The sequence below is a fragment of the Aptenodytes patagonicus genome, chromosome 20 (assembly GCF_965638725.1).
Source record: "Aptenodytes patagonicus chromosome 20, bAptPat1.pri.cur, whole genome shotgun sequence".
NCBI classification, from domain to species: domain Eukaryota; kingdom Metazoa; phylum Chordata; class Aves; order Sphenisciformes; family Spheniscidae; genus Aptenodytes; species Aptenodytes patagonicus.
In genome coordinates this window covers 2301751-2314190 of record NC_134968.1, presented here as the reverse complement: position 1 = coordinate 2314190, position 12440 = coordinate 2301751, and the positions used below count along the sequence as shown (strand labels likewise).

Sequence of the window (12440 nt, the reverse complement as noted above, 5' to 3'; positions counted from 1 at the left end):
GGTCACCCTCCGAGGCCGCGTACATCCTGGGGGGGGACGGGACACAGCATGGGAGTGGGGGGGGGGACATCCTCATGCCGACCCGGGGTGTTGGGGTGGGGGGGGGGAGACCGGCGGGAGAGCGGGGGGACACTCACGAGTCAAAGTTGTCCCGGAAGCCTTTGGCGAAGGGGTTGTGGTCGATCTTCAGCTGAGTGATCTGGGGGGGGGGGGATGACACAGAGCTGGGGGGGCTGGGGCTGCTGCCAGCCTACACCCCCCCCTCCCCCCCCCCGGGATGTCCCCCCTCATCCCTTTTCCCTTGAGCAGCTCCTGCCCCACCAGAGTCCCCTGCCTGTCCCCAGGACACCCATCCCAGCACCCATGGGCCGGGGGGGGCCAGACTGTGCTGGGGCAGGGGGCGGGGGCACGAGTGGGATGATTGCTGAGATGCTGATGGGATGCTGGGGGGGCAGTGCAGGGTGCCGGGTTGCTGAGGGGATGCAAGGGGGTACTGGGGGGGGGGGGAGGGGGCTACTGGGATGCTGAAGGGATTCAGGGGGAGGTACTGGGATGCCTGAGGGGATGCAGGGGGGGGGTACCAGGAGTTGCGGAGATGCTGCGGACAGGGGTGTTGGCAGAGCTGGGGGGCCTGGGGGGGGATGCCGTTGGATTTCCCTGATGCTGGGGACCTTAGAGGGTGCTGGGGGGAGGTTAGCAGGGGCTGCTCTGAGGGGGGGTTACTGGGGTTGCTGTGATGCTGGGGCGATACCGGGGTGTATCAGCGGTTTCTGTGGCCCTGGGAGGATGCTGGGGGGGTTACTGGGGTTCCTGTGCTGCTAGGGGACTGTTTGGGGGGCTACCCCCATTCTAGGGACCCGGGGGTGTGTGTGTGTGTGGGGGCGTCTCATACTCACGTCGGCGTTCTGGTAGGCTGTGACGGCGATGAACTGGGTCTCGGGGAAGACGAAGGTGTGGGTGTGCGGGGAGGGGTACGCCTCCTCACCCTCGCCTCCTTCACCTCCGTCACATGCAGCCGGGGCTGGTACTTGTGCAGTGACTGCAGCACGATCATCTGTGGGGGGGGGGGGGGGCAGCGGGCAGTCGGGGGGGGGGGCATGTGGGGACCCGGCGCAGCCTGGCATGGCAGCGGGACCCTTACCTGGCCGACGTTGTTGGATGCACCCTTGTTGTTGGTGAGCTTCAGCTTCCCGAAGGAGACCTCCTGCCGCATCCAGTGGGCACCCGTGTTGGGCGAGTCGGGGTGCAGGTAGCGGCGGTTCCCTGGGGAGGGTGGGCAGCAGGGACAGGGTTACCTCCTGCCCGGCACTGTGAGGAGGAAGAGGAAGGGGATTGGGGTGGGGTGGGGGGGGGGTTGGGGGGCCGTACCTGGCATGTTGCCCTCGGCTTTGCCGCACTGCACCCACTTGCCGCCCTGGTAGCGCCAGTGATGCTGGTCCACCAGCACCACGTCCACGCAGATGTTGTAGTGGGCCACGGGGTTGAGCCCCGACAGGTTGAAGCTGAGGAACGGGAACATGCGCCTGGGGAGGGGACAGAGGTGCAGACACCGTCACACCACACACCACCCTCCCAATTCAACCCCCGGGGCAAGGGGCTGCGCGGGGAGGGGGTGGCTCTGCCCTGCAGAGCGGTGATGGGGAAACTGAGGCAGCGTGATGCCCGGCCCACCTTCCCCCCCCCCCCCCCCGTGCCCGGCTGGGTGCCCACGAGGAGCTGACTGACCCCGGCAGCTGGGGGATGCTCTCGGGGCCGAGCCCCCCTCCCTGGCATCTTCCTCCCCCTCCTCGAGCACCTTCCGGATCGGAAACCAACACCGCTGCTATTTCGGGCTGGGCGCCAGCCTGCGCCAAGGGCAGGAAGGGGACGGGAGGGCCAGGGAGGACCCTGCGGCCCCGGGGGCTGCAGCTGCCACCCCCCCCATGTGGGGCTGCACCCTGCTGTCTCCCCCCCCGCCCCGCACCCAGGGGGGAACCCCAAATCCCAGCCCTGGGGTGGGAGATCTGACACCCTCCCCCCCCCCCCCCAAGTTCAGTCCCTCCTTTTCCATCACGGGCCCCAGTTGCCGGCCCGGGTTCGCAGTGGGGCCTCGAGCCGTGGCCGGGGTCACTGGTTTCAGCTCCCCCCCCCCCAGCAGAGCTCGGCTCTTTGACCGTGGCATTTCGGTATGCGCTGGTGTTTTGGCTTTTGGTGGCCGGAGCTGGAAACCAGCCCCAGCACCGGCATCACCCGCAGCCCCGGCCCCACTGCCCGGCCACCCTGTTAGCGTCACCCGCGTTTAACGAGCCATCGCCGGCGGGGAGCAGGATGACATGGGGGACACGGAGAGCCCTCAGCCCTCCTCCCAGCTTTGCCTGGGTGGGATACACATGGGGTGATGGGGGAATTAATCCTAAACCCACCCCCCCCCCCCCGGAGGAAGAGGGCTGGGGGGGCTGCAGCCCCGCACACCCCTGGCCCCCTCCCTCTCTCCTCCCCTCTTCCTCCCTCCCTTGGGCTGTGCCGCTTCCCGTCTGCTGGTACCTGGTGGGCGAGGGTGGGGGGCGGCCGGCGGCGGGGACGGGGGACGGGGAGGGGGGGAGGCTGGGTTCACCCCCCGCCTCCCCATTTCCTCGAAGTGCCGGCGTTTCTCATAAAGCGGGTGCCGGGGCTTCTCTGAAAGGGCCCCGGAAAGCCTTGCCCGGCCGAGGGGTCCCGAATGGGGCTGGGGGCTTCCGCCTCCCCCCCTGTGCCAGAAGGGAACCCAGGTGTCCAGGCCGGGTTTGGGCAGGGAGGGTGGGCTGCTCCCCGGAGCCGACCTCAGCCTGGCCATCATCCCAGCAGGAGCGAGGGACGGAGCCGGCAGTGGGGCTGCCCACCGGCAGGATTCACCCCTGGTAGAGGGCTGGTGGTGGCGGGGGGGGTCACTTCGCCTCCCCACCAGCACGGGAAGGGGGTGCCCTGCCAGCTCCTGGCCACCCCAGCCCCCAGCACACCAGGGTTTCCCACCAGCCCCAAGGCAGAGACCTGTGAGCTCATGACAGGGATGGCACGATGCACCAAGGGGGCTGCTGCACCAGGGAGCCCAGCCGAGCCTCCCCCCCCCCCCCGGCCACCATCTTGCCCCTGCGCACCAGCCGGGGGGGTCCGCGAGGGCCAAAACACAGGCGAGGAGCAAAACAAGGGGCTGGGGCCGGGAGCGCACGCAGCTCCGGGTGCCGGGGCAGGAGTGTGGGGGATCGGCCGTGGCCCCAGCAGGAAGCACAGCTCGGACAGTGCCGCGGCACCGGGGAAGCAGCATGCAAAGAGCGGTGGAAAGAGCGCGCACAGCCCATGCCAGGCACCGCTGACTCAAAATTGCCCTTGCGAGAGAGAGGGGAAAAGAAAAAGAAAGCGGTGCTTGTGGCAAGGAGCTGCGCACGTGCTCCCCGGGGCCAGGACGGCTGGCGGCCCCGAGCATCCCGGGTACCCCAGGGTCCGGCCGAGCCCTCGCAGACCCCGTCCCGCCACTCGTGTGCCAAAAGCGGGCGGCCCCCAGGGCTCACGTCTCCTCCGGAGAGAGCGAGACACGGCTGTGCCAAGGGATGGTGGTTCCTGCCACCGATAAAAATTACAGTCACATCAAAGGGCGGCAGCGAGGGGCTGCGCTGCCTCCGAGCCCCTGCCGAGCGCTCACAGGGCGCTGCCTCACCACCCTCGCGCTCTGGGTGCCAAATCCCTCGCTGGCACCGGCACCGGCTCCCGACACACCAGTGAGCCGGGGTGATGGCTGGCCCCGGGGCGAGCAGCCAGGCTGGGTGTTGCACCAGCCTTGAGCTGCTGCAAGGAGCAGGGAGGAAGAAAACAGCCTTTTTCTGGGGTTTTTTTTGCACCTTGCTTGCTCCGACACCACCGGTTCTCTGGCTCCCTGAGCCTCGCGCTGCCGGCAGAGCAGAGAGAGAGAGTTACAGCTCAAACGCTGCCGTGGTGCAAACCACAGAGCTTGGCCGGGGCACGGGAGGGCGGGGGTAAGACCCGAAACCATGCACACCTCGTGTTTATTTTTAAATCCCCTGGCGCTCGAGCTCCCGGGGCTGCTGCTCGGGCAGGACTTGGCTCCCCTGGGTTTGGCCCCTGCAGTTTGGGAGGTGCCATGGCGGGGTGCAGGATGCTCCGGCCAGCTCACCCCCCCTCCCACCCCACGCACCCCAAAAGCCGGTGGGCACCTCTGGTTTCCCTCCCTTTGCACGTTTGTTTCTGGAGCTCTGGAAGGGGCTCCCGAGGTTTGTCCCTGCATGAACCCCTCGGCCCGGGGGGTTGCGGGAGGGGGATGGGGCATGTGGCCATGGGGCGGGGGAGCCAGGGGACATGGGGAGCTGGGGGCACACCGGCACATCCAGGGGACATGGGTGTCAAGAGGACGCTAGGTAACATGGGACCCTGGGGACACTGGGGTCATGGGGACACAGGGAGCAGGGACAGGGGGTCCAGGACGTACCCAGATGGAAGGGAAATCTGGGGGCCAGCCGCCTGCAAACCCGCCCGGGGCCAGGAGCGCAAACACCCCCGGCCAGTGGTGCCCCCCCTGCCCAGACCTGCCTACACCCCTGGCAGCGCACTGTGGGGGGGGTGTGGGGGGCTGCCGGCTTCCTGAGCCGCCTCCTCTCCCGATGGCAACCCAGCGCGCCCCAGCCCGAGCGGCCGCAAGAACCACGGCCACGTGGGAGATCGGCGCAGCCCCCGCCGCGCTCCACCTGCCCCCCGCCCCCACCGCACGGCTGCATGGCACAGCTGTACAGCGCGGCTGCTTGGCACGGTACGGTGACATGGCACAGCTGCACGGCGCTGCACGGCACGGCGGCATGGTGCTGCATGGCTGCATTGCACAGCTGCATGGTTGCACGGCACGGTGACATGGCATGGCTGCGCGGCCAGCATGGCTGCATGGCGCTGCGTGGCTGCATTGCACAGCTGCACAGCACGGCACAGGTGCATGGGCACACAGCTACATGGCGGCATGGCACGGCTGCATGGCACGGCACGGCTACACCACTGCCTCCAACCCTGCAGAGCTGCCAGCTGGGCACCGGGTCCCCCCAGCCCAGCCTGCATGGGAACAGCAGCTGCCGGCCTGCGCAAACCGTCCCCGAGTCCCCCTGAAAAGGCAAAGCCAGTCCTTGTGTTCCCCCAAATGCGCGGCCACCCCCGGCACCCCTCAAACCAAAGCCAACCCTCGCGTTTGCCAAATGCAAACCCAGCCCTTGTGCCCCCAAAGCTCTCCCCTGCGTCCCCCGCAAAGGCAACGCCAGCCCCTGTGTCCCCCAAGTGCAAAGCCATCCCCGGCATCCTCTCCGAAGGCAACGCCAGCCCTTGTGTCCCCCAATGCAAAGACAGCCCCCGCACCCCCCAAAGGCAGCACCGAGTCCCCCCCAAATGCAAAGCCGGCCCCTGTGTCCCGCCGAAAGGCAAAGCCAGCCCTGGCTTCGCAGCAGAAACCCGTGGCAGGAATTCCCCGGGCCCTTCGCAGCCGGGGTGATGGTGAGTCCTTGGGGGTTTCCGCAGAAATCCTGCCCTGGCTGAGCCCCGAGAGCCACGGGGGGCGGAGGAGGGATGGGGACCCACGTGGGAAACCAGCAGGAAATTATTTTTCCTGGGGACAAGTGGGCGCGGGATGGCGTGGGATGGCACGGGATGGCGTGGGATGGCACGGGACGGTACGTCAGAGCCGGAGCAGAGGGGCAGGGAAGGTGCCACGGGGGTAAATCCCAGCCTTGACCAGGTTCACCCCGGTACCGCCATCTCCCACCCGGCCTCAGCTCCTCTCTGTGGGGACGCGGAGGGCTGCACCCCAGGGACACCGGCATTGAGGGAGCAGCGTAGCCCGGCAAAGATGGGGTGCCCGCACCACCAGCGGGATGGGACGTGTCCCCTGCCCTGCCCCAGAGCCCCCCAGGCCGGTGGGTGCCTGCGTTAGGGCACACATCCCCCTCGAGCCCCCACTTTGGGTTTTTTCCTGTGTCTCAGCAGCGCTGCAGCCCGGCCCTGCACACAGATTTTTGCAAAAGCAGCTCAGGGTCGGGGGAAACGGATGTCTTGTGGCTCTGAGTTTGACATCTCCCCGGGCTGGGTTTGCTATGAGCCCCCCCCAAGCGCACCGCACATCCCCCCCGGACCCCAGCCCCTCTGCAGAGCCATTGAGGGGGGGGAACGGAGTTGAAAAAAGAGCCCCAAAATGGCCTGGTTTCAGGCTGGGAGCCAGCGGCAGAGCCTAGACATGCAGCGGGGCAGAGGGGACGGGATCTCTGGGGGCACCCCAGTTTCCAGACCCTCAGCATCAGATCCTGAGCCGCCCTGACACAGCGGGGATGGGCACTGCCCCAGCACCCGCCACAACAGCTGGGGAAACAGAGAAGGAAAGCAACGAGGCGAATTCCAGCAGGTTCCTGTAGGACCTGAATGATGGCGGGTGAGAAACAACCATTTGGGGGGCCCAACGTCCCCGCCACCCCCTTGGCTGATGCTGGGAACGCATCACCCTACCCGCGATGGTGCCGATTTGCTGCCGAGCGGCCCTGAGCCTGGCGGGGGGAGCAGGCCTGGGAACGGCCGTGGCAAACCAAGCGGCCCTAACGTGTTTAGACTTCCAACACATTAAGCAGGTTGGTCTCAGCATCGAAGTGACACTGTCTGTCTCGGCCGAGGGAGGGAAGGGGAGAGGGCGCGGAGCATCACTGCTGGCAGCCCCCGTGCCCAGCCCCGGCGTTGGGCAGAAAGAGAACCCCTGGGCAGAGGAATGGCGGCGCGGGGGGGTGCTGCAGCAGGAGGAACTGGGGGGGGTCTCTGCCAGCTGCCCTGTCTCCCCCTTGCCACGGATTTTTGGGAGTTGTGGCATAGCCCCTGAGCCTGATCCGGAGGGGGCTGAGCCCCACGCCTAGCCCCACCATGCTCACACTCCCCTCCTCGCCCCAGCACGATCCCACTGAGACCTCCTCCCAAACTCCAGCCCGGGGCCCGGCTCCCCCCGCCCACATCACCCCGGTGTGGGGCCGAAGGACGGGCTCAGGGTGGGCACCAGCATTTCAGGCTCCCCTTGCCCCAGGTCAGGGCGACTCCACGGCCCCCCAGGGCCTGTATCACACCCGGCCCCCTCCAGACCCCGCGAGCAGAGGTGTTGGCAGAAGTGGGGTGGACTTTAGCCCCCCGCATATCCCCCAACCCTGCCCCAGCCCCTTGCCCAGCCCCAGGAACCCGCAGCCTGTCAACACCCCAGGTGGAAGGTAGCACGGAGGGGACAGCAGGTGCCCGGCTGCGGTGTCACCAAATGGCTGTTTTGGCACCCAGGATGTTGCCGAAATGCTCTCCCTTCCCCAGGAACCTGGGGGGGCACCCGGCCTCTGCCTGCCCCACAGAGCAGGGTGGGGGATTTCTATCCCAGAGGGAGGACAGCAAGTAAGGGGGGGGTGTCACCCACCCACCCACCGTGCTCGTGGGGTGGCTGGGGCCGCTGGCACCCTCCCGGGCCCCGGCAGGCACCGGGCTCTCACTACTTGTTGCAGCGCTGAGCTCTGGATCCGGCCCGTGGGTCGAGGCTGGATAAACGCTGCCTCCAGGCCCCCGGCACCATCACCATCTCTGTGAGCTTGCTGGCACAACAAACCCTGCCCGGACATGGGAGGTCCGGACCCCCCCTCTCCCACCCTGACACAGGACAGCCCCCAGACCCGCTTCTCATTCCGACAAGCCTCAACTCCCCTAGAAAACGAGACCTGGGGGGGTCTGGCCCGCTTCGCTCCCCCACTTTTTTCCTTTGCCCACACAGAAAGACATCACCCCCAGACCCACAGGGACGGGGATCCCCTCTTGCACACCCAGCCCCTCGCACGGGCAGACGGGGACCCCCAGCCCCACAAACACCTCCCACACCTCCAGCCCTTTGGGGAGACGAGGCAGGAACCTCCAGCCCCTCACCGTGCCGGCCACCCCCGGCCCACCCCGCAGCCCCGCCGGCCTGTCCCGCACCCCTCTCTGCACCCCCGCTGCCGGAGTGCCCACCCCAGCCATCCCCAGCGCCCCAGCCCTGCCCGTATCCCTGCCCACACCGGACCCCCACCCTCTCTTCTCCGATGCCCGTGCGGGTCCCGGTGCCCTGCCGGTCTCCCGCCCCGGTCCCCCCTTCCCCGCCCCGGTCCCCCGGCTCACCTGCCCTGCTTGGTGATGATCATCTCGGTCTGGTGCTTGTGGAACTTGGCCCAGAGCGGGTAGTTGTTGAGCATCACCTGCACCTTACCGGCCGCCCGGTAGCCGGGCAGGGCGCAGAGCGGCCCGGCGCGGGGGCACAGCGGGGCGGCCCCGGGGGCGTAAGCGACCTCCGCGCCCGCGTACAGCTCCGCGCCCGCGTAACCCTCGACCGCGTAACCCTCGACCGAGGCGGCGGCGGGGGGAGGCGGCGGCGCCCGGTAAGGCGGGCACGGTCCCAGGAACCGGCCGCCGAAACCGCCGGGAGCACCGTAGGGCAGCGGGGAGGGTCCCGGCTCCGGTCCTCCCCCATCACCGTAGTAGGCGGCGGCGTCCCGGGGGCCCGGCGGTTCCTTGACGAAGCTGGCGGCGCCGCTGAGCATGGGGGCGGCGGGGCCGGGGGCTCCGGTGCCCGGCTCCAGCGCGCCCATGGACGGGCGGGGGGCACCGGCCCCGCTCAGCCGCTCATGGGGGCCCCGCCGGCGGCCCCGGGACCCGGAGCCGGGCGCGTTTCAGCGGTGCCCGCCTCGCCGGGCTCCCGCCGCCCCCTCCATGCCCGGCGGCCCCGGGAGGGGGGGAGGGAGAGCGAGCCGGGGCGGCCCGGGGAAAGCCAAGGGGGGGGGCAAAAAAAACAAACCCGAAAAAAAAAACCCCAACCCAAACACCCAGAAAGCCCCCAAAAGTGCCGTCGGGGGGGGGGGGGGGAGGGGGGTCGGCGGCGCCGGGGGGGGGACCCGCCCTGCCCCGCTGCTGCCGGTGCCGCTGCCGGTGCCCTCACGCGCTCCACCTGCCCATCCCCGTGGCCCCGCGCCTCTTATCCAAAGAAGCGGCTCCGCGCCGGCAGCTCCGCCCCCCCCCCCCCCCCCCCGCGGAGGCGGCCCCCACCGGGGCGGGGGAGCGGGCACGGGGCGGGCCGGGGGGCGGGACACGCGGGGAGCGGGACACGCGAGGAGCGCCGCTCGGGAGGGCGCGGGGAGGCGGGAGGGGATGGGGGACGGCAGGGGGACACGGAGCGTGGGAGGGGATGGGGAGACGGGAGGGGACGTGGGGGACGTGGGGACGTGGGGGAGTGGGGAGGTGGGAGGGGATGGGGGGACGCGGGAGGAGCCGGGGCCGTGGGACACTGGCGGGGGGGGGACACGGGGGGGGGGACACACGACACGACAGGGGCACTGTGGGGGGGACACAGGGACAGAGCATGGAGCGACCAGGGGGACAGTGCGGGGGTGACACTCCTGCCCGTATTTTGGGGCTCTGGGGTGACACAGGGCACTGGGGGCGGGTTAACACCCTGTCCCCCCTCCTCCCAGGACCCTTAATTAATCCATTAATTAGCCCACTTTGCCCGGGGGTACTGCACGGGCCCTGTGCGGGGGTGCTTCCCCCCTGGGGTGTCTGGGGCAGCCCCCAGACTCTGTGTGGGTCTTGGGTGCCCGATATTTTGGGTCCCCCCTGCACACCCTGGTGTCACAGCAGACACGGAAAGTGGCTCGGGCTGGCGAGCGCCCGGGCACCGGGGCTGGGGGCTCGTCCCTTTCTTGGCCTCCTTCCCTTTCTGCTGGGTTTGGGGTGGTCCGAGCTCCCCGGGGAGCTTGGACAAGCCGTGCCCACCCTCCGTGCCCGCTCTCGTGCCCACCCCGAGGCCAGGCCTTCCCGGCACCTGCCCTTGACCTCGCTGCGCCGGGGGAAGTCCCCGTGTCCTCTGGAGCCATCAGGAAGGCATTTTGCTCTGGAGGGGCCGCTTCCCTTGGCAGCTCCCCAGCTCAGCGCCCATCAATACTTTCCATTCCCAGTGGGGCAGCGCCGCGGGAGGGTGGGGGACGGCTGGGTGCCACCCTGCGCCCGTCGCTCCCACATGGCGTGAAAGGACGAGTGACGCCGCCACCGGCCCGTGTGTCCCCCTCCTGGGGTCCAGGCTCGGCCCCCGGGTGCGGGGATGTGCCCAGCCTTCCCCACGCCTGCGGGACCCCTCTGGGCCTGGGGGCGTGCGGGGAGGTGGGGGGGAGAAAGTGGCACATGTGGGTCTCTACCAAAGCCACATGTAAATTCCCTGGGCTCCACGGCCTCGGGGTCGCAGGTGACGGTGCTGCCGGGGGGGGCAGCAGGAGCGGATGGGGACGGGGATGCGGATGGGGACGGGGATGGGGATGGGGATGGGGATGCGGATGGGGACAGCTCTGCTTCCCCCACGGAGGGGTCCAGCTGTGGGGCAGGAGGAAATGGGGAGTTAAGGATGCGCGGGGTGGGGGCCGCAGCCGGGCCGTGGGGGGGTGGATGGACGGGACCCCCACATCCCCACGGTGAGTCACCTCCGGGCCAGAGCGGTGGTCTCGCAGGGGGTTGTGTATTGGCCCATCAGACGCAGCTTAGCAGCCATTCGGGCTGGCTTTTCACCGGTGTCATTGTTCAGAGGGGTCCCGGACTTCAATCCCTATGCAAAGCCCCCCCTGCTGACGCCCCCCCCCTCCCTTTCCGGCTCCCTGCCAGCTTCTCCTGGCCCCTAATCCCCTGGGAGATAGTGGGGGAGAGGGCTGGCATTGGGGCACATGGCAGCGGGGGGGCTGGGGGATTTTGCAGTGGGGGCAGCCCCCCCGCCCTGCTCACCCCTGGCCTGGTGTGTGCACACACACGCGCGCACACACATGCGTGTACACCCCTCCCTGGCACAGCCGCTGCCCGCTGTGCGTGGTGTCTGCGTCCAGGGCAGAGCATGGCACCTGCCCCCCCCCCAAAACCGGGCACCCCCAGGCTGCCAGGGCACTGCCACCCCTTCCCGACCCATCAGGCAGGAATCCCCCGGTCGAGTTCCCGAGTGAGAAAAAGAAGGAAAACAAGGAAATTTCCAGAAAATTTTTCTAGGAGGAAAAATAAAGGCCGGAGGGGGGTTATGGATGGGGGGAGCGACTCGTTAAGATGGGGGAAGCAAGTGCTGCAGCACATGTGCTCCCTGACGTCACGACGTGCTAATTCATTCCTGTTATACCATCGCCGGCGAGGATAAATTCACAGGCACACCCCCCCGCTGCGACATCAGCCGTTGCAGCCACCCAGATGGGTGTTGGGCTCACGAGTGTCCCCACTGCGCCCGCGGCTGGGGACTTGCCACCGCTGTCCTGCGTCCCCCTCGTCCCTGGGGGTCCCGGTCCCAGACGGTGCCGACAGTGGGGTCCGGCGGCACGGGGGAAGGAGTGTGACTCTGTCCCCAGGATGTCACGTCCTTGAGTCTTCCCCGCCCCCCCCCCCCCCCCCCCCCCCCCCCGGTAAAGTGACACCAGGGACACTGCCCTCCCTGGAAGACACAGCGGGACTCCTGGGGCAATGGTTGACACAAGTGTCCCTGTGCAGGGAGGACTCGCTTGGGGCCAAGAGGGAGGGGGTAGCTGGGAGCCGTGTCCTGGCCATCACCTTGAACAGCCTCCGACGGCCCCGTCTGCCGGTGACGGGGATGCTCCAGGGCATCCTTAGCCTGGGATTCAGGCTTGATCCCCTCCGATGTGGTGTCCCTTGGGATGGGACGGTCTCTGCGCCAAGGGGCCTGAGGTCAGCCCTCCGTGGCAAGGGAGCGCCAGGATTTTGGGTCCAAACCTCCCTGCAGCCGGGCAGCGGCTCTGCAGCAGCAAAGCCGGCTGGGCATCCTCACCTGCAGGGCCCTTCCCGGAAGGCAGGAGTCCTGGGACCTCCTCAGGGCCAAATTCTCCCACTTCAAGCCCCGTGCCTCAGTTTCCCCTCTGCAGATGGCTGATGCAACACGGCACGTTGCACATCCGAGCATTCCCGAGAACATGGGGCTGGCGGCCGAGGGCGGCAGTGTGTGCCCCCCGTGCCTGGTCCCTCCTGGCCAACCGTCCGGTTTCCGGCGCTCGCTGAAACGCCGGCACCCGCAGAGGGGCCGGGGAGGAAGCGGCTCACGCTGCAGGATACGCCCCACGGGTCGGAGCCGCGCTTGCCGCCTCGCAGGCTCTGCCCCGCAGGCCACATCCCTCCCCAAACTAGCCACAGCGTCGAGCCTGTGCCCGTCCCCGGCAGGATTTCCAGTCTCCCAAGAGCCGAGCCCCAGCTTGAGACAAGCCCCGGCATCGCCCCGTGCCTCGGTTTCTCCTTCCGCAGCTGCAGGATTGAATATCCCCATCCCTGGGGTCTCCAGCGCCGGCACGGGATGGGGGTCAGAGCTTTTGCGGGGGGATTGTCCCAGACACCCCCTGCTCCATGTCACCTCTGCGACACGTCTCCATCCTGCATCTCACTGC

The 12440-nt window shown here is 68.6% G+C and overlaps 1 protein-coding gene across 1 annotated transcript; it reads right to left on the bottom strand.

Moving 5' to 3' along the window:
- Positions 1 to 8624, bottom strand: TBX21 (T-box transcription factor 21; the record flags this gene model as incomplete). Its single annotated transcript, XM_076356649.1, is given in 7 exon segments — positions 1 to 26; positions 138 to 199; positions 897 to 994; positions 997 to 1054; positions 1142 to 1263; positions 1369 to 1523; positions 8158 to 8624. Coding segments are annotated over 7 exon segments (988 nt in total), but the record flags the coding sequence as incomplete, so codon positions are not given.
- Between the last annotated feature and the right edge of the window lie 3816 nt (positions 8625 to 12440).